This window comes from Etheostoma spectabile, chromosome 9 (assembly GCF_008692095.1).
Source record: "Etheostoma spectabile isolate EspeVRDwgs_2016 chromosome 9, UIUC_Espe_1.0, whole genome shotgun sequence".
Lineage (NCBI taxonomy): Eukaryota > Metazoa > Chordata > Actinopteri > Perciformes > Percidae > Etheostoma > Etheostoma spectabile.
In genome coordinates this window covers 5,660,201-5,683,074 of record NC_045741.1, presented here as the reverse complement: position 1 = coordinate 5,683,074, position 22,874 = coordinate 5,660,201, and the positions used below count along the sequence as shown (strand labels likewise).

The following is a 22,874-nucleotide window of genomic DNA, read 5'->3' as shown; positions in this document are numbered from 1 at the left end:
TAGTCCTCAGATTGGACATATAGTCAGCTAGCTAGTCTGGATTTACCCTGCAGAACTGAGGACCAGTAACCATAGTCCCAGATTGGGACAGATAGTCTAGCTAGCTGTCTGGATTTACCCTGCAGAACTGAGGCCAGGTAACCAAGTCCTCAGATTGGACAGTATCTAGCTAGCGGTCTGGATTTACCCTGCGAGACCTGAGGACCAGGTAACCATAGTCCTCAGATTGGACAGATAGTCTAGCTAGCTGTCTGGATTTACCCTGCAGAGACCTGAGACCAGGTAACCATAGTCCCTCATTGGACAGATAGTCTAGCTAGCTGTCTGGATTTACCCTGCAGACCTGAGGACCAGGTAACCATAGTCCTCAATTGGACAGATAGTCTAGCTAGCTGTCTGATTTACCCTGCAGAGACGAGGACCAGGTAACCATAGTCCTCAGATTGGACAAGGTCTAGCTAGCTGTCTGATTTACCCTGCAGAGACCTGAGGACCAGGTACCCATAGTCCTCAGATTGGACCAGATGTCTAGCTAGCTGTCTGGATTTACCCTGCAGAGACCTGAGGACCAGTAACCATAGTCCTCAGTTGGACAGATAGTCTAGCTAGCTGTCTGGATTTACCCTGCAGAGACCTGAGGCCGGTAACCATAGTCCTCATATTGGACAGATAGTCTAGCTAGCTGTCTGGATTTCCCCTGCAGAGCCTGAGGACCAGGTAACCATGTCCTCAGATTGGACAGATAGTCTAGCTAGCTGTCTGGATTTACCCTGCAGAGACCTGAGGACCGGTAACCATAGTCCTCAGATTGGACAGATAGTCAGCTAGCTGTCTGGATTACCCTGCAGAGACCTGAGGACCCAGGTAACCATAGTCCTCAGATTTGGACAATATCTAGCTAGCTGTCTGGATTTACCCTGCGAGACCTGAGGACCAGGTACACCATAGTCCTCAGATTGACAGATAGTCTAGCTAGCTAGTCCTGGATTTACCCTGCAGACCTGAGGACCAGGTACCCATAGTCCTCAGATGGACAGATAGTCTAGCTGCTGTCTGGATTTACCCTGCAGAGATCTGAGGACCAGGTAACCATAGTCCTCAGATTGGACAGATAGTCTAGCTAGCTGTCTGTTTACCCTGCAGAAGCCCTGAGGACCAGTACCCTAGTCCCTCAGATTGGACAGATAGTCTAGCTACGTCTGGATTTACCTGCCAGAGACCTGAGGACCAGTAACCATAGTCCTCAGATTTGGACAGATAGTCTAGCTAGCGTCTGGATTTACCCTGCAGAGACCTGAGGACCAGGTACCATAGTCCTCAGATTGGACAGATAGTCTAGCTAGCAGTCTGGATTGACACCCTCAGAGACCTGAGGACCAGGTACCCATAGTCCTCAGAAATCCATGTCAACAAAAAGGATGCCCATGGCAACGCATATCCGGCTTAAATGAGTGAAATACGCACCTTTAGACCAAACCTTAATTTTATGAAGCCTATGGCATTTAATTGTGTGATGTGAAGTATATCAAAGCCTATTATAATCTATAGTTGTTAATTTGGATTGTGTCTTGAGTAATGTGTTTTTTTTGGATTGTTGTGGTTTCTATGTGTAGACAAAAGTCTGCAAGGACTTCACTATAGAGCAGGCAACAATAAAACATCTTGGGGCCATTGGCAAATGAAAGTTATTCATATGAATAATTAGACGTAAAAACAGATCGCTTTGTATTTTATGTTATTTATTTTCTAGATTTCATTTTGAGATTAATAACATTGGGAGTTGGGCTTAAAATTTAGAAACTTTTGAAATAACGTAACCCCGCCAACTCTTGATTCGGTCTTTCCTCATGGACGTAGGACAGGGACAGGTGTATTGTACAGTATAGTATATTTATATATATGAATATTTATATATATTTATGTATATATATAGATATATATTTATATATATATTATATATGTATATATATATATATGAGTCCCAAACCTCCTCCCATGGTGACTTTAGACCCTTTTAGGGGGTCTCAAGAAATAATAAAAAAACTTGACAAGTGAGAGTTTATGAGATAAATAACATCCCGAGTCCTGGTCTAGACCTGCTCTTTATGGAAAGACCTGGGAGATAAAATACATCCCAGAGTCCTGGTCTAGACCTGCTCTTTATGAAAGACCTGGAGATAAATACATCCCAAGTCCTGGTCTAGACCTGCTCTTTTTTGAAAGACCTAGGAGATAATAACATCCAGAGTCCGGCCGCTGCTCTTTAGCAAAGACCAGACTGGGAGATAAATAACATCCCATAGTCTGGTCTAGACCTTGCTCTTGTATTTGAGAAGACCTGGAGTAAATACATCCCAGAGTCCTGGTCTACCTGCTCTTTTGAAAGACCTGGGAGATAAATACATCAGTCCGGTCTAGACCGTCTTGCTTATAGGAAACCTGGGAGATAAATAACTCCCAGAGTCCGGTCTAGACCTGCTCTTTATGGAAAGACCTGGGAGATAAATACCCCAGAGTCCGGTCTAGACCGCTCTTTATGGAGACCTGGGGATAATAACGTCCCGAGGTCCGGTCTAGACCTGCTCTTTAGGAAAGACCTGGGAGATAAATACATCCCAGAGTCCGTGCTAGACCTGCTCTTTATGGAAAGACCGGAGATAAATCCATCCCAAGTCCTGGTCTAGACCTGCTCTTTATGAAAGACCTGGGGATAAATAATCATCCCGAGTCCTGGTCTAGACCTCTCTTTATGGAAAGACCTGGGAGATAAATAACGTCCCAGAGTCCGTCTAGACCTGTCTTCTATATGGAAAGACCGGGGAGATAAATAACATCCCAGAGTCCTGTCTAGACCTGCTCTTTATGGAAAGACCTGGGACTAAATCACATCCCCAGGTCCTGGTCTAGACCTCTCTTTATGGAAAGACCTGGGAGATAAATAACTATCCCAGAGTCCGGTCTAGACCTGCTCCTTATGAAAGACCAAATCACAAAATGCATGATGCAATTCCTGCTCGTTTATTAATCATTATTTTAACTGCTCTTACATGTTGCGGGTTTAAAATGTAAATGAAACCTGCAATAATAATAATTAAATATTAATAATATATAATAACCAATGCTGCTAAAGCTTTTATGGAATCTGCGAATCAGACTTTACATCTTTTCAGTTCTTTCAGCTTTATGTGGATATAAATTGAGAGAGGGACGAAACATTCATACTTACTGGTGCTCCATTGACATAATTTTATATATACTTATTATATAATAAACACGATGCCCGGTGGAGGCGATGGTGTGTATTGCACATTTGAGTCAGAATATCCAAAAAGCAGAATCTCGACATTTTCTCCCTCAGAAGACGCTGTAAACTCAGAATATAGGATCGCATCCATAAAGAGCAATGCGCGGATTTTTTTCAAATTGTTGAGAAAATCCCGATGCGGGAGTTAGTTAGATTCGTGCGGTTTGAGCATTCAGAAAAACCCCAAACAAATCCGCTGCTAGAAACGCCGAGGCACACACCAAAGCCACACCAGAAGGGGTGAGTTATTACCCTGGCTACCAATGAAACAGATAATAACCCATTTAACCGACCGGAGATGAAAAAAATACAACATATGTTTAAGAGAACTCAGTTTTTAACCATTTGTAGACTGGCGCTGTGTGAAAAATCTTATATAACAAAGAATGGAAACATCGTATCCGGTGACAAAACCAACACCAAAATGATAGGAAAAAACAAACTCTTATATCTGACACAAAGGAATCATAAAATACCAACTAATGTAAGATTTGTCAAAAAATTAAGTACTTAAGATGGGTAAAGGTTTAGGGTGAATTTGCAATTCTAGTGGATGAATATCTATGGCGCGCTATGATGTTCTTGTTGTGTGTGTCGGAAAAGTTACACAACAACTATAAGGAGGATTTGGTGTAGCACTAGGAGAATGGTCAGCATTTTATCAATTAATCACTTTAAGGGGTGGACTCTCGTCGCCACTTGGCAAGCTGACTTTGTTGTCTGTGTGGACAAAAATTTGCCGAAAATGTGACCAGCTTTCCCCTGGAGAAAGGCGAAAGGGCGGAACTGACACCGTGACACAAATCAGGGTGGGTGGAAGAGGGCCGCGAGATCGTCGGTCAGGCGTGACAAGTCCATGACCCCCTAGCAATCTAACTCGGTCCAAATCTGAGGACGATGGTTACTCTAGGCAGTTCCTCATCTACTCTGCAGGGGGAATCAGACAGCTAGCTAGACTATCTGTCCAATATGAGGATCTACATGTTAACCTGGATCCCTCAGTCTCTGCCGGGTGACTCCGACAGCTGCTAACAATCTGTCCATCTGAGGCTATGTTACCCGTGTGTTGTCCTTCCGCCGAGACTGAAAACAAAAAAAAACTTAGGAGCTGGTGTGCTTATCTGGCGGGCACCGTGCGGGTCGCCAGATGTGGGGGTTTTAAATCACTGAGAAATTAAAAGTAATATACACCTCTAATAGTGTCCCATTTTTGAAGGCACCAAATTGTAATTAAAAATTGTAATAAAAAATTACCGCTACAGTGTGAGCATCTTGACTCTTAGACGATGGCAATTCCAACTACAGTGTTAAATACATTACACAGTTCATTGTTCATTTTTTTACATAATATTGGAGTAGAATTACCTCTCAAAAACCTAACACGGGACCAAAGAGTTAATTTTACACTGGATTTTGAGCGGACCAATGTTTATCTGAAACGGAGTCAATTTCAACTCTATAGAGTTTAAATTAACACTTCCGTTTTTACTGTCGAAGGGTTTGGTGTACAGATGTCATCAGTGCTGACAATTCATGCCGACCCCCACTTAGAGTCCCGATTCACATAGAACTGCCGAACCATTTTTTATTCACCGCGGGAGTTCTCCCTCGTTTAGATCTTCTGGTCGCCGTCTACCGCCCCCTCGGCCGTGTTAGTGAGGCGTTCCTCTGCACCTGGCCAAGAACCAGATTACTAACGTGGAGAAAAAAATCTCCTGACTCCCTGCTCATTGTTCTTGGGACTCAACAGAGCAAACTCTCAGCCCCGAACTCCCAAAGTACGACATCTCATTAAGTTCCCCCAGGGACCCCCAATTTCTTGGAACCACTGCTATAACAACATTAAAGGACTCCTTTCGCTCTGTCCGCACGTGCAGCCTTGGGTCTCTCGTATCACTGTTCCTGGTTCCTCTTTTCCCCACAGTACATTCAGAGACTGGATCTGTTGACCTGTTGTGGGAGAAGTGTGGGGGATGACCGGCGAGTCAAAAGCTGGATTAACTCACATTCAAGGTTTTAGTGATTTGATCACCTCATAGCATGGAAATGTTCTTGAAATGGTTATGTACTAAAGGCATGTTAGTAGCAACCAGTTTTTCAATCATTCTCAGAACTGACTCAATCTGATAAAACACGCGCCCTTCAGATTCAACTCTCCCACATATAACCAGTTTGGTCGATAAACAAACCCATTATGTTAAGCCCAATTATTAACCTCCTAACCTGAATTCTGGATGGGCACTTGCATTGCCTAGCAATTCCAGAACCTCCTTTTTTACCTATTTAAAACACCGATGTTTTCCTGGACCAATGTCAAATCGACTAAAAATTTGTTGAATTTCGCCACTATATGCCATATGCATCTGATGCGTTTTTGCAAGCGTTTTGGTAATATTTTTAAACGATTTAACTGTTTTTTGAAAAAATATGCTTGCTCATACCGCATACACCAACAGTCCTGCCTCACCTTTGTTTTCCCCGTGACTCTCCGTACGCGATACGCCCGGTAGAGATGAATCCCGGGAGGGAAGTTAAGATAACGACTTCCTTCGTTCCCAACATTTTAGCCCCGCGTGCTCTAATCCGAGCTTTGGAATAAAAATGTATTGTAAATAAATAATTAAGACATGATGTCAATATCTAAGTACAATACTGTTTGCAGGAAATTAACGTGGTTGAACTTCCAAATACTCTAATTTTTTTTTTAATTCCCAGTAAACTGTAAAGGCCATCTCTGGTCCCCCAGATAAGGGGCTGCACAAGAAGAAAAAATGATCCTGTCTGAGTTTTATTCTTAGAAGGTATTAAACACGATTTACTGCAACTGAATTACACTAAAGATCTGGTGTTCACACCGGCCCTGGATGGCATTAGTCATACCCCCCCCCTGTGTACAGTTCTCAAATCCCTTTCACCTGTAAAGCAGATAGAAACTAAGACTGCAGAATGCTGGCCAATCAGAGATCTTTTGTAGAGGGGAAATAACTGGCCCGTCCACATGGCCGTAAAAAGAATGAACACTTTGGCCTCCACGTGCCCCACACAGTGCGCTCGTCCTTACTGTACCAGGTCTGCTTTAAGCTTTGGGTTATTCCTTGAGAGATTAAGTCCCATCCACCTCCATTACCATTCTGAATCCCTTCGAAAGTGTAGCGGAACTGTGACGAGTACCTTGTGTTCAAAGAGTAACAAAGTCCAAACAGCAGGCTGTTGTAAGGGCCCACACGGTTATCCTGATCTTGAAGAAACCTCCACAGACCCTCGATGATGATTCCAACATCAGAAAAGTCCCAATTGCCTGGCGTCTGTTTGGGTGACGTAAATTCCCACTGTCGGTTTCATCATGGGCACTCAACTGGGGCCTCAGTCATGTCCTGGTTAAAATATAAAAACTTCTTGAAAGCTTTAAAATAAATAAAAATAAACTTTGCATTTGAAGGCAGCAATTGGCTAGTTTATTTATACCCATGTAAGCAGCTATGAATTTACTACATACAAGCCGAAAGATACCTTGCCATGCTGCCATTCATGGTCAATTAATGGCGAAAAAAAGGTTCCAGATCAAATGAAGAGAGCCTTCAATCTTTACCAACTAATGTAAAGATTTTAATTTTCATCTACATTTTTTCTGGAACTTGTTTTCATGTTCTTGTATTTTTATCATTAACCTGGATTACCCAGGGCTGTATCCCGTCCAATTCTGGCCCTTGTCCGATGAGGTCAGTGCAGTGTAGAAAGATGGAGGAATGTTCCTTCAATAAATTTGAATTGTTTGAAGGTGCCGGGGGGGCAGCTGTCCGCACGTCCAGCGTGCTGCCGGTGATCGGTGCCGTTTCCCTGAAGGACAGGAGCAGTCGCGGCGGACCCTGATCACCGTAGCCCGCGCGCTGACAGCACGGCGGTGTTGACGACAGAGGAAAGAGCGACAGCAGCGCCACGAGAAGAACGATGCCATTATCTGGAAGTACGGAGTAGACAGTAATGATAGAAGGAAATCCACTGAATTACATGTTCAACTAGGAGTCTCATGAATGTAGAGAAACTAAGTCGATGCAGCGCGGTTTAACACAGGAAACCTGGAGCAACACGCAAAACCATCAAGTGAACACAGCACACGCAAATCATGCCACAGGAACCGGGAAGTCAATCCTCCAACTGTCCAATCCAGAGAGAAATGTCTCCCTATTCTGTCCCCAACTTTGCCATGGGTTCCCGTTTTAAGAAAAATCACCTTTTTTTGCTCAGAATATCCCAGAATGACATGTTTCCCCTTTACAAACCCAAATAGGCTTAACCCTGAATAGCCTGGACCTGACTTCTCAGAGGGTAAATGCGAATAATCAGCTCATTCTGTATAAACACAGCTTCCGTCGGAGTACAACATTGGCTACGCACGTATCTCTGCATTAGAGTGGCGGAATCGGGCCGACCGGCCCGCGGCCGCAGGCGCCTGCTCTCCCACCCATGCTCCATCCACCTACCATTGTCACTATGTTTGGCAGGCTGCAGCAGCAGGATATGTGCTATCACTACACGCCATGCTCTTTTTATAGAGCATCTGGGCTAAAATGGTTGGGAGTTCCCTTAAAGTCCTTTACTTAACTTCTCCCTCCGCCTCCCGATTCAATCTTCCGGGCGGTCGCGTACTGAGGTCAAGACAATTCCCATGCCTTATGAGTGATCAATCAAAGCAGGATTATGTTTTTTTTTCATGTCGACAACCTGCTTACCTGCCTTTTGCATACAAATGCCTATGGAGGGAATGACCACCTCTCCTCTCGTGCCATATTGCTTTCTCTGGTAAACATTTTATGATGAAGATATGTTTCTGTCCAGAGACCAGGCAATGGGTTTGCAAGTAATTTTTTTTTTTTTTCACTGACTTGAATGCTTTCTTTTTTTTTTGTAAAGATAATGGTGAGTGCTTTGGACCTGTGTTGTGCTGTGTTTTCATTTTGATTTTAGTTATAGATCTATAATTCAGTACAATGCATCTTATGATTGTATATTTTTTTAAATCACTGATAAATTAATAATATTACACTCAAGTGTCATTTTGTGAAAGGCATTGAGTAAAATTGTAATAAAAACTTTAACTCTACAGTGTGATCATATTACTGTTAACACAGTGCAATTAAACGACAGTGTTAAATACATTTCCACATTTCAATTTCAGTTTTTACATAACATGATAGAATTACTCTAAAAAACGTAACACTGACCGAAAGATTTAATTTTACACTGATGTTTGAGCGGGAGACCAAATGTTATCTGAAACGGAGTCCATTTCAAACTCTATAGGAGTTAACTTAACCCTTCAGTTTTTTTACTGTGACATTAAGCTAAAGGTTGGGTGTACAGAGCCACAGTGCTGGACAATTCATGCGCCCCCACTTAGATCACTATTCATAAACTGCAAACCATTTTACTCACCCGGGAGTTCTCCCTCGGTTTATTCTGGTCGCCGTCGTACATCCCCCTCAGGCCTGTGTTAGTGAGGCGTTACTGCAACCTGCTGGCCGACCAACTTACTAAACTGGGAGAAAAATCATCCTGACGTCCCTGTCTCATATGTTCTTGGGGACTTCACAGAGCCCCACCTCAGCCACGACTCCCAAGTATCGACAGCATATTAAGGTTCCCACCGAGGGACCAAATATTCTGGACCATGCTATACACATTAAAGGACTCCTTCGCTCGTCCCTGTCCCACGGCTGCCCCCAGCCTTGGGACTCCGTCTATCACTGTCTGGTTCATCTTGTCCCACATACAGCAGAGACTTGGATCGGTTGGACCTGTTGTGTAGATGGGGTGAGGGTAAATGGACCGGCGAGTTCAAAGCTGATTTTACAGGCCCTGCTTTGACTGTACTGATTGGAGTGTTTTTGAGGCTGCAACTGCAGCCACATGATTCGGGACCAACTTCTTACACACTGTGACACTCTTACATCAGTTTTTGTGAGGACATGTGTGCCGACAAGAACGCTTCTTTAACAGTCAACAGCCAAAAACCCTGGTTCACATCACAGACTCTGGCATCTCCTGTATCCAAAAGAGGAGCCTTCCAGAATTGGGGACGAGTCCTGTAGAACCGGAGCCATGACCACACCTGCCCACAGAAGATCAGAGCAGCTTAAGAGGAGCTATTCTAATAATGCTGAAAGCATTTTCAAACACTATCCTCGGTCAGTGTGAGAGGCTTCAGACCTTCACTAACTACAGAGACCATCCCCAACCACTGCTGTTCTCAACGGCTTGGCTTTGACGAGCTGAACAACAGCTTTTCTGTAGTTTTTTGGAAAGTCCCCAAGTCAACACCCCGTCCCCACACCATCTCACCAACTCACACAAGACCCTCATCGTCACCCCCTCCCTCTCTATCCCACCTGCTGGCACCACTCTCTTTGAAGAGGATGTGGCTCCAGCTCTTCCCTAGGCAGAAGACCAGAATGCTCCTGGCCCAGACGTGGTGTCGCCATCCGGCCTGAAAACTCTGGTGGCAGAACCAGCTGGGCCCCCATCTTTCACTCATATCTTCAACAGCTCCTGAGCTATCCGAAGTTTCCCCTCCTGCTTCCAACGCTCCAAGTCCTCCCAGTCCCCCAAACCAACCCTCCCTCTCTGGACTAAATGACTACAGCCTTGCGCCCTGACATCTGTAGTCATGAAGTCCTTTGAAAAGACTGGGTTGGCCCACCTGAAGACATCACAGTCCCCTTGCTGGACCCCCGCCTTGCCTACAGGGCAAAAAGGTCGGTGGGATTATCATCAACTGGCTGCATTACATCCTGCAACACCCGACTCCCCAGGGGCTTATGCAAGGTCCCCTGTTTGTGGACTTCATCTCGCGTTTCAACACCATCATCCCGGACATCCCCAGCACCAAACTCTCCAGCTCACTGTGCCAGCCCTCCCACTGTCGTGGATCACAAACTTCCTGACTGACAGGAGTCAGCAGTGAGCTGGTGAATATCACATCCCAACACTCGGACTATTAGCCGCGCCCCCCAGGTGTGTGCTCCCCCACGGCTTTTCTCCCTCTACACCATGACTGCACCTCAGGAGACCCATCTGTTAACCCTGAAGTTTGCAGGGCTGCACACAACCGTCATCGGCCTCTATCCGGGACAGTGGATGAGTTCATCCTACCAGACGGGAGGTGTATCAGCTGGCTCTTGGTGCTTCATAACAACCTTGAGCCAAACACGCTCAAAAACTGTGGAATGAAAGTGACCTTCAGGAAGAGACCCCCCACTCTTTCCCCCATCACCATACTCAACAGCCCTGTGTCTGCTGTGGAATCCTTCAGGTTTCTGGATCCACTCTACCCAGGACCTGAAGTGGGAGCCAACCAGACTCCCATTAAAGGCCCACGCAGAGCCTGTACTTCCCTGCGCCAGCTCAGGAAGCTCAACCGGCCTAAGGAGCTGCTGGTCCACTCTCGACACAGCTATCCAGTCCGTGTCCTCGGCACGTCCATCACGGTCCTGGTTGATCTGCCACAAAATGACAGTATCAGACTCAACGGACAGTAGGAAACGCAGAAAGGATCATCGGGCCAACACCTGCCTCCGGCCATGGACTTAGACAACCTCCAGATTCCGGAAACCGTGCAGGAACCATCAACTACAGACCCATCTCACCCGCCGGACACAACCTGTTCCAGCTTCTGCCCTCTGGTAGTCGCTACCAGAGCAACTGTTCGCCAAACCAACAGATGCCGAACAGTTTTCTACCCACAAGCCATCTCTCTGATTAACAGCTGACTCCTACCCACAGTGTCAGTATCAGTTCTGTTCAATAACACTAACCTTTCTCTACAGCAACTGTATCATTCCCACTCTCACATCTCACGATTCATTATTTATCATCTTCTTCCTCATTTTCTCGTCTGTTCATATGTTCATACTGTTCATACTGGCCTATTGAAATAACATAACATAAATACCTATTTTAACGCCAGTACCCTTGCCCTAACCACATTTAAATAATTGTATTGATCTCTACCTCTTCATTCCACATCGATGCCTCGATAATATGTTTCCTGTTTAGAGATGTATATATTGTTTATATTAGTAGGTGTATATTTCTGTTTGGGGATTGATATGTATGTGTAAGCCCAGTGTGAGCACTGCTCCAAAGACAAATTCCTCGTATGTGTCCCTCTACCTGGCGAATACAAGCGATTCTGTTCTGATTCTGATTTCGATATCGTCATCCCCGATGTATGTAATTACATTTATCTATTGCACTGTTCAGAAGGTTGTGATAAGCTGTTTTAAAAACCTTACAAGACGTTGCAGGATTTCCAGATACACAATTTTTGGGTGCTTTTCTTGATGTTTTTTTATTTTTCCCACGATTTTTGATATTTTTAATGTTGACATTTTTCAGTGATTCTCAGCGCCCCGTTTTGGGTTTTGAGGGTTTAAGCATTAAAAAAAAAACACATTTCTAAAATGTTGGCAGCGTGTCCATATTTGTTCTGTGTATAGTTTTATATATTATCCTATTTATAATTACAGGTGTTTCTCTGGATCCTCTGGAAATGGTTTTAATGTGCTGTTGTTTTTTTTTTTTTGTTCCAACGTTTTTGGGTCATATTTTGACCAATTGTTTTTAAGTTTTTGTCATATTTTTTTTTTTTAGCTTACCCACTTTCCGATCCTCACTTTGGAGGATTTTACGTTGCGTCTTGTCACTTTTTTTTTTTTTTTTTTCCAAGTTTATGGTCATTTATGAGTTTTTATGACTTTTTTCTGACGTTTTTGTAACTGTTTTTTCCAAGTTCTTGACACGTTTTTGTCAGTGTTTTTCCATGTTTTTCATCGTTCTATTATCAATTTTTCTTTACATGCTATAAAGTTCAATAGAACACAAAAATTCAAGCAAGTATGGATCTGATTCATGTATTAGTTGGAAGAGGTTGATGAACCGCCCACATTATTTTGTTTTTACAGTTTTGTTGAAAGAACCTCCAATTTATAGAGAAACTTAATAAATTTGGGTCAATTTGACCTGAGTACAACAGGCGGAGTAATACCTGAAGTATTTTACTATATAATCATAGTTTAGTATTATGTTGCATTATTACAGGGGTTTCCATGAAAAGGGCGAGAATGCATGAATTACCATACTCCAATCAAATATTATCACCTATAGTAAAGATTCTTTTCTTTTGAATTGTAATGCAGTTTAGTTTATTGTTAATAAAATGAAAATAACTTTGGGTGCCGTCTTATATGCAATGTTGTATAACTTGAAATTGGATCCATTGGCTGCCAAAATGGGATAGTTTTCCAATTCCACCCCACGCAAGGGTTCGGACTCTCTTTCCCATTTTCTCTTTGGGCACTGTACATTAGAATAGCTGATTCATCCCTAACCTGCTACTAATATTGCCCACATGCTGAGTGTTTATGTTCGTTAGAAGGAAAACTGCTAATGGACACCTTGTGGCGAAAGACATCACTGCTTTTATTTCTGGGTGCACATCCTTAGGTTAATTATACCTCCCTCGGAATTATCAGGAACACCGTACTAATACCTGTGTTTTGCCTTCAGAACTGCTTAATTCTTCGTGGCTTGATTCACAAGTGCTGAAAGCATTCTTTAGAATGTGGGCGCCAGATTGTGATAGGATAGCATCTTGCAGTTGATGAGATGTTGGGATGAACATCCCTGTCACGAAGCACCCGGTCCACCACACCCAAAGATGCTCTATTGGGGTTGAGATCTCTGGTGCCTGGGGGGGGCATTTTATGTCCAGTGAACTCATCGCATCTGCACGAAACCAATTTTTGAAATGATGTGAGCTTTTGACATGGTGTCTTTATCCTGCTGGAAGTAGCCATCAGAGTATGGGTTACATGGTGGCCCGAAAGGTTGTATGCCAAAAAAACATATCCCGCACACACCATTACCCACCACACCAGCCTGCACAGTGGTAACAGGCTGATGGAACATGTCTCATTCTGTTTACTCCAAATTCTGACTCAGAACTGAAGGTCTCAACAGAACCAGACTTCAGCAGACCCTGCAACAGTTTTTCCCAGTCTGCACGGTCCAATTTGGTGCCGCTCTTGCAATTGGTAGCCTCTTTTTCCTATTTGGTAGTGCGAGATGAGTGGTTACCCGGTGGGGTCCTTCTCTGTTTACCACCCCTCAGGTTGTGGTGTTGTGGCTTCACAATGCTTTGCTGCACCTCGGCGTAACCGGTGGTTATTCAGTCAAAGTTCTCTTCTATCAGCTTGAATCAGTCGGCCCATTCTCCTCTGACCTCTAGCATCCACAAGGCCTCTGCTGCGTATGGATGTTGTTCCCTTTTCACACGGTTTCACAACCCATTCTTTGTAAACCCTAGAAATGTTTTGCGTGAAATCCCAGTAACTGGCAGATTGTGAAACACTCAGACCGGCCCGTCTGGCACCAACAACCATTCCACTGCTCAAATTTCTTAAATCACCTTTCTTCCTTCCATTCGACATTCATCAGTTTTGGAGTTCAGGGATGGTACTGACCAGACCACAACCTTAAATGCTTGACGCAAACTGCACGTGATTTGTTGATTAGAGTAATTGTATTAATGAGAATGCCAGTTTTCCTAAAATCCTTTAGGATGTAGTGTATATCTCCAATTTTATCCTCCGGGTCCATGAGGACCCTTATCCTATATCAACTTCTTCTTAACTACCCAATTGGTTTCCCAAATACATGATTGATTCCACACAGGCACTCTTTGCAAGTACAAATCTCTATTTTCCTTCTTTTTGGCATCTTATTCATTTTTAGTGTTATGTGAATTGTTGAATATCGCTCCAACCACGATTCCTTTCATTTTAGGTCTAAATAATTCCTTATTTCTGCTTTTCTACTCAAACAACCGCCCCAGCCCGCTTATAAATAAATACATTTTAATGTAAAAGGCACCGTGTTACAACCAACTGACTGCGGTCCGTCCCGCTGCTGCATTACCTGGAGCTCACAGCCAGTGTGTTGAGATAATTAAAAGGTTTCACCCAGTATTTAGAAGCGTCTGGCTGCTCATCCAAGGTCTTCACATTCATACTGTATGTTCAACATAACACACTGGTGTCCCATAGCAAAATAGAACAACAGCTAGAATTGAATAGAATCCATAACCATTTGGATTGAAAACATAATAATACATGTTGTTTTGTGTCCTAACCACACACACATTGAATACTATACCCAACTTTACTTTCTTTCTGACACAAATCACTCAGACATCAGTTTGTATCAGAGAGTCAGGTTGTGACAATCCGAAGGTGACCATTCGAACAGGAGAAAAAAACACTGGAAAATGGAATTTCACCTCCAGAGAGACGAACCCGTGAATGGAAATTTCTATCTCAGGTTCCTTGAAGAACAGGTACGGTTGGAGCTGAAGGACAGCGATGCGACGCTCACACCAAGTGACCTGAGGGAGAGTTCACACCTGATCGGCGAGAGGACCTGCTGGCCGATCTCCTCGATCGCTCAACTACAGAGAGAGGGCCACAGTTTGAGCGTGAGAAGAGCTGATGCAAAACCAGCAACAGATCTGCGAAAAGCCCCTCTGGCTGTGTGGGTGTGTCTGTCTTGTGTCTGTGTGTGTTTGTGTGTTGTGTTCTGTCCTCGTGTTGTTTGTGTTGTGTGTGTTGGTTGTGTGTGCTGTGTGTGTCTTGTTTCGTGTGGTTGGGGGGGTTTGCACGCAGATGCCTGGTGATGCAACCAGTGCGTATGTTTGTAGTAGTAGTGCTTGTAGTTAGCGCATGTTGCACTGTTCATGTTTACATGTTGCATGTTGCATCTTACATATGTTGCATGTTGCATGTTACTCGTTTTCATGCGCAATTCTGCATGTTACGTTTGCATCGGCATGTTGCATGCTGGCATGTTAATGTTCATGTTGCATGCTGCATGTTACATTTTGCATGCTGCATGTTCCATGTTGCATGTTACATGTTGCATGCTGCATGTTACATGTGGAATGCTGCACTGTTACATGTTGCATTTTACATGCTACATGTTGCATGTTACATGTTGCATGTTCTGTTTGGCATGCTGCATGTTACATGTTTGCATGTACTGGTGCATGCTGCATGTTACATAGTTGCATGCTGCAATGTTACTGTTACAATGTTGCATGCTGCGCTGCATGCTGCATCCGGCTTCCAAGCTACAGCCACCGGACAGCTTCCTTGTTCCGGGGGCAGAAAGAGGAGCTTGATTGTGGTGTCGCCTCCTCTGCCGGTAGCCTCTCCACTGCCAAGAGCTCGTACACGCCTCACCGTTGGCACACATGAAACTGGACCCTTGTTTTAATTGCTAAAAGTACCTTTTTTATTAGCCTAATATTTACAATATTATGATTGGAATACTTTCAAGTCCCTGGAACAATAAAGAAAAGGCCAATTTGATATGCACACTTCTGGATTGAGTACAGTAGTGATTAAATTGCCGTATTGTTATATAAGTATTAACAGACATGTCTGCAACCGGCTGGGTTCATTAGCCTGTCTCAGTTGAACATGGGTGTTTAATCAGGCAATGAGGGCAGTGCATCATTGACTGTCATGTGTGCTCGTGGGGTGTTTAAAGATGTAAACCAAAAAAAAAGCAATGCAGAGTGGAACAGTCAGGACCGAAATGTTTATAGCCTGATGGCCTAGGTGAACTAGATCAAGCTGACAAGCCTCCACATGTCCATCCGCCTCCTTCCATACAGCTTGTTATAATATATTCTAATATCGATATAAATATATATATATATAATAATGATATATTATATATATATCTATATATATACTAATAATATGTATTGGTGTCTCTTGGTCCTTCACTCATCCTTAGGAATCCCTCTCACAGACAATCTCATGGGATTTTATCTTGGACCACTGTCCACTTTTTCATGGTGAAATTGTTCCAATCAATCTGTTTTGGTTGTGTGCTTCTCGGATGTTTTGTCATGTGTTGTTTTTTTTTGTGTTGTTGTATTTGTGTTTTTGTTCCCCAACTGCAAATCAAATCTCCCCTCGAGGGACAATAAAGAACTCTGAATGAACTGACCAAGAAATGAACATCTTTAATTTTGTGTACAATACACACCATTTTGGAAAAATCTGCAGAATTGGCCATGGCATATTAAATTTTAAATATCACACCATTGAGCCTAACACTTCTAATAACAAGATAACCTCTCATAAACGAAGATCTGCTCTGTCAACGTATATACTATGGCTAATATCATATTCATTCATGCGTTTTAAAAATCAACCATCAATAATGGTTTGGAAAGGAATGAGTACCCATCCTTTCAAACACGCTTTAGGTACTAGCTGATTCAACAATTCAAAAAACTTTTCAATCTAGTGATATGCTTCAAATTATTAAAAAATGAGATACATGAATAGCCTGTAAACGGCTGCCTTATCATGCTCGTGTTGTTATTTTTCTTTACTTTACTCTGTTAGTACTGTGAAGGCTACGTTATGTTATGTATTTTTATCTATTTACTTTGTACAGTGTTGTCCTCCACTGTATTACATCCTACAAGACTTTGTAATGCATTAAATTATGTAAATACATCCTGGCCTTCCCCCCCCCCAAGCAATGGAAATAAATAAATATACAAAAAAAAAGATCCATTTTAAAATAAGATAAAGGGCCAGTCTAATGCAAAGAGTGCCATTGGAAGGCGTCCATCCATTCCATACCATCCTCCCCGCTTGATGTCCCTCCACCTAGTCCTGGGGTCATTCCCGAGCCGTCCTCCAGCTTGATGTCCCTCCCCTAGTCCTGGTCTTCCCCGATGCTCCTCCCATCGGGATGGTTCCTCCACCTGTCCCTGTCTTCCCCGAGGCTCCTCCCAGCTGGATGTCTTCCTCCACCTCGTCCTGGGTCTTCCCGAGTCTCCTCCCCGCTGGACTGCTGGAACACCTCCTAGGACCCCCCCCGGAGGCCTCCTCACCATATTGCCCGAACCACCTCTGGGAGATAAATAACATCCCAGAGTCCGGTCTAGACCTGCTCCTTATGGAAAGACCTAAAATCACAAAATGCATGATGCAATTCACTGCTCGTTTATTAATCATTAATTAATTAACTGCTCGATTACATGTTCGGGGTTTTAAAATGTATAAATGAAACCTGCAATAATAATAATAAATATATTAATAAATATAATAATAACCAAATGCTGCTAAAGCTTTTATGGAATCTGCGAATCAGACTTTACATCTTTCAGTTTCTTTCAGCTTTATGTGGATATAAATTGAGAGAGGGAAGAAACATTCATACTTACTGTGCTCCAGTGTGACAATAATATTTTATATAATATTTATATAATAACGAACCACAGTGGTGGAGGCGATGGTTGTTGAATTGCACATTTGAGTCATGAAATCACAAAAGCAGAATCTCGACATTTTTCTCCAAAAGACAGCTGTAAACTCAGAATATAGGATCGCAATCACATGAAGGCAATGCGCTGATATTTTCAAATTGTTGAGAAAATCCCGATGCGAGTTAGTTGAGATTGTCGTGCGGTTTAGAGCATTCAGAAAACCCCAAAATCCAAGCTGCTGAACACGCCGAGGCACACGCAAAGACACACAGAAGGGGAGTTATTATCCCTGGCATACACATAGAAAACAGATATAAACCCATTTAACCGAGGGAATGAGGAAAAATACAACATATGTTTAAGAGAAATCAGTTTTTAACATTTGACTGCATTGAAAAACTTATAAAACAAATGAAATGAAACATCGTTCGGGACAAAAACCCAAAATGATTAGGAAAAAAACATCTTATATGTACAAAAGGAATCATTAAAACAAAACTAATGTAAGATATTTTCAAAAATTAAGTACTTTAAGATGGTGTAATAGGTTTGAGTTGATTTGCATTTTGATGAATATCAGGACACTTTTGTTTTTTTCAATTAAAAACTATGAGTATTTATCAAGTATTCATCATTTTATCAATTATATTAAGTGTTTTCTCCACCGTCAAGCCTTTGTTTTTGTACAAAAAGCTCGAAAATTACCATCTTTTACCGTCAGAAAGTCAGAAAGATGCTGAACTGACACCACAAACATGGGGGAAATGTCCTCAGATCTCTGCAGGGTAAATCCAGACCCCTAGCTAGACTATCTGTCCAATCTGAGGACTATGGTTACCTGGTCCTCAGATCTCTGCAGGGTGAATCCAGACAGCTAGCTAGACTATCTGTCCATATCGAGGACTATGGTTACCTGGTCCTCAGGTCTCTGCAGGTGAATCCAGACAGCTAGCTAGACATCTGTCCATCTGAGGACTATGGTTACCTGGTCCTCAGTCTCTGCAGGTAAATCCAGACCCCTACTAGACTATCTGTCCAATCTGAGGACTATGGTTACCTGGTCCTCAATCTCTGCAGGGTAAATCCAGACACGCTAGCTAACTATCTGTCCAATCTGAGGACTATGGTTACCTGTCCTCGGGTCTCTGCAGGTAAATCCAGACAGCTAGCTAGCTATCTGTCCAATCTGAGGACTATGGTTACCTGTGTCCTCGGTCTCTGCAGGGTAAATCCAGACAGCTAGCTAGACTATCTGTCCAATCTGAGGACTATGGTTACCTGGTCCTCAGTCTCTGCAGGGTAAATCCAGACCGCTAGCTAGACTATCTGTCCATCTGGGACTATGGTTACCTGGTCCTCAGATCTCTGCAGTGAATCCAGACAGCTAGCTAGACTATCTGTCCACATGAGGACTATGGTTCCTGGTCCTCAGGTCTCTGCAGGGTAAATCCAGACAGCTAGCTAGACTATCTGTCCAATCTGAGGACCTGGTTACCTGGTCCTCATTCTCTGCAGGTAAATCCAGACAGCTGCTAGACTATCTGTCCATCTGAGGACTATGGTTACCTGGTCCTCAGACTCTGCAGGGTGAATCCAGACAGCTACTAACTATCTGTCCAATCTGAGGACTATGGTTACCTGGTCCTCAGGTCTCTGCAGGGTGAATCCAGACAGCTAGCTAGCCATCTGTCCAATCTGAGGCTCTGGTTACCTGGTCCTCAGATCTCTGCAGGTAAATCCAGACAGCTAGCAGACTATCTGTCCAATCTGAGGACTATGGTTACCTGGTCCTCAGATCTCTGCAGGGTAAATCCAGACCACTGCGACTATCTGTCCAATCTGAGGACTATGTTACCTGTCCTCGGTCTCTGCAGGGTAAATCCAGACAGCTAGCTAGACTATCTGTCCAATCTGAGGACTATGGTTTACCTGGTCCTCAGATCTCTGCAGGTAAATCCAGACCACTAGCTAGACTACTGTGTCCAATCTGAGGCCTATGTTTACCTGGTCCTCAGGTCTCTGCAGGGTAATCCAGACAGCTAGCTAGACTATCTGTCCACTGAGGACTATGGTTACCTGGTCCTCAGATCTCTGCAGGGTAAATCCAGACCACTAGCTAGACTATCTGTCCAATCTGAGGACTATGGTTACCTGGTCCTCAGGTCTCTGCAGGGTGAATCCAGACATAGTAATGTAGAAGTAGTCTTAGTGGTCCACCCAGAAGGTCCCGTGAGTTAGTTCTGTTAAATTAGCAGCGGCACATGCCCCACACCACAGTCCCAGCTCCCTGGTGCTGTTACAGATACTGTCCCATGCTTCTCTGATGCCCACCTCCAAACCCAGGCTGCGTGCCGTTAGGCCGGGCCAGGCCCGGGACGGGGCCTCTGGCGGGGGGACCGTCCTGCTGCTGGATCAGGGTCTCCCTCAGCTCCTGAACCTCCCGGGTCAACTGCTCAACCAGCGGGAGACCGGAGGGCTCCACCATCTGCCTCTGGAAGTCCTGGAGGACGCACGCACAAGCACGCACACGCACGCATGCAGACACACACGCACACGCACGCACAAGCACGCATGCAGACACACACGCACGCACACACACGCACGCACACCACCATCAGACACGACACGCACCACACACACGCACAACGCCCGCATCACCACGCACCCAGAACCACACATACACGCACGCACACACACACAACACGCGCTCAGACACACAGATCACACACACAACCACACACCCCATCGCGCACAAACACCCACAGACCTTACACACCCACACCGCACACACACCACCACAAGACAACACAAACACCATGTAATTTGAATGCGTAAATAAATAGTTATTTTTTAAGCCTGGATTCTGGATGAAACATAGAAAGCTTCTCTCTCTCTTCTCTCTCTCTCTCTTGGTCCTCTGTCTCTCTCTCTCTCTCTCTCTCTCTCTCTCTGCCTCTGCTCTCTCTCTCTCTCTCTCGTCTCTCTCTCTCTCTCTCTATCTCTCTCTCTCTGTCTCTCTCTTCTCTCTTGCCTCTGTCTCTCTCTCTCTGTCTGATCTCTCCTCCTCTCTCCCTCTCTTCTCCTCTCCCTGCTCGCTCCCCCTCCCTACTCTCTCTCTCACCGTCTCGCTCTCTCCCCTCCGCCTCGCCTCTCCTCTCTCACCTCCTCTGCCTCCTCCCTCTGTGCCATCGCTGTCTCTCATACACCCGTCTCCTCCCTCTCCCCTCTCTCTCTCCCGCCCTCTCCTCTCTCATTCCCTCTCTCTCTCTCCTCTACTCGTCTCTCTCCATCTCCTCCTCTCTCTTCTCCTCCAGCCCGTCTCCTCTCTCTCTCTCCCTCCCTTCCTCTCTCCCCTCCCTCTCGTCCATTCCTTCCTCCCTCTCTCCCCTCTCTGCCTTCCTCTCTCTCTCGTCTCCTCTTCCCTCTCCTCTCTCCTCTCTGCTCGCCTCCCTTCTCTCTCTCCTCAATTTCGCATCCCTCTCCCTGCTTCCTCCCTCCCGCTCCTCCGCGCTCTCTTCTCGTCTCTCTCTCTCTCCGCCTCTCTATCCTCTCTCTCTCAATCGTCTCTCTCGCGGTCTCGTCTCTCGTCTATCTCTCTCTCCCCTCCCCCTCCTCAGTCCCTCTCTCTCTCTCTCTCTCTCTCTCTCTCACTGACCCGGATGATCTGGTCCTTCACGTGCAGCGTGGTGGAGAGGGCGTCCACCCTGGCGGCCTGACTCCTGCTCAGCTCCCGGCTCTCCGCCTCCCTCCTGAGAGCCAGACGCAGCTCGTCCTGCACGGCCTGCAGCTCCAGGACCGCGTCCGGTCCAGACCCGGACCCGGACCCGGACCCGAAGCTCAGCTGTCTGCGGAGCTCCTGGAGCCTCCCGGTCTGCTCGCCCATCACCTCGCTGAGCCGCCCCGCACACTCCTGCAGGGTGGAGCCGTGTCATTCATCACCCATTAACAACTTTATATATTAGTTAGTTAGTTGGTTAATTATTACAGCATTAAAGCAACACCAAAGCACTTTTCCTCTTTGGTCCCCCTACAGGTTGGAAGCAGAATTGTCCCATTATGTCTCATTGGAACTACAGATCCGACTTGCATAGACTGGTTATAGCTGGTAGAGAGCCGCATTAAGAAAGTATCAGGTTACATTTGATTATGATAAATACACTTTAAAATATATGACTTTTTTCATCATTTAATGCATTATTAAGGTAATTTAATGTTTTGTGAAGTGTGTCAATATTGTATTTCATAATTAGTAACACCAAAAGATTAAGTTCATTATGTTTAAATTGCTGCATTTCGACATTAACGTTTCTTGTCCCTCTTTGGACACCGTATTAAATGAGTTGGGTAGTAGGCCGTTGGAGAGTGGGCGGGGTTAAACGTCGAGGGGGCGGGGGTTAACTCCGCCCACATTGAGGTCTGCGGGTCTGCAGTCAGGGGCTCCTCAATGCAGAAGCACCGTTCCCCCTGTTATGAGTTGATGAAGCACTGAAACTATTTTGGAAATATCAGTTTAAGGTACAAAAGCATCTTTGGTGTTGATTTAATGTCTTAACTCTCATGTTTTCCTCAGGTCAAATTTGACCCGTTTTTAGTTTTTTCATCACAAAAAATGAAGGGCTGAAAATGTCAACATTGGAAATATCAAATAACTTTGGAAAAAACATCAATAAAGCACCAACGACACTGAAAAAGTGAGAAAAATGTCGGAAAAAGCGATAATGGTTGACGGGAAGACAACACAAGGGTTAAAAAGAAGCTACTTTTCCTGGGATTTCTTTTATTTTACGTAAGTTCTTGTCTACCTGGATGTACTGGTCCCTGGAGCTGATGGTTCTTAGCAGATCCTGGACCTGCTTGTGGTGCTGCTGGGCCTGCTGGGTGCGGTCGGCCAGTACTTCCTGGAAGAGGCGGTCCTTGAGCTGGAGGCGGACCTTCAGCTCCTCCAGAACGTCGTTGGGAGCTGATTGGATGGGAGCCAGCAGGGAGCAGCGCAGGTCCTACAGACGAGAGAAGACCAGGAGACATGAGTCCTCAGTGAGGAGATCTTCAGATACGTCGACTCAAAACAGCGCTGATGAAACTATCTTAGTAACTCGTATAGGGCTGCAATATGTTGTTTGCAGGGTTACCGGTAGGAGGCAGACACCGTCAGACTTTCGTCTTTGATAAAGCGGTGAGTCAGGTGAGTCCTGAACCATCCCTTAGTTACGCCGCTATAGGCCT

General features: G+C 44.6%; 1 protein-coding gene across 1 annotated transcript in view; it reads right to left on the bottom strand.

Moving 5' to 3' along the window:
* Nucleotides 1-22,874, bottom strand: part of LOC116696194 (myomegalin-like) — a 107,462-nt gene that overhangs the window by 72,530 nt on the left and 12,058 nt on the right. The window contains 3 exon segments of the mRNA XM_032527005.1: nucleotides 19,983-20,151; nucleotides 21,307-21,561; nucleotides 22,454-22,648. Coding sequence (XP_032382896.1) covers nucleotides 19,983-20,151; nucleotides 21,307-21,561; nucleotides 22,454-22,648 — 619 coding nt within the window.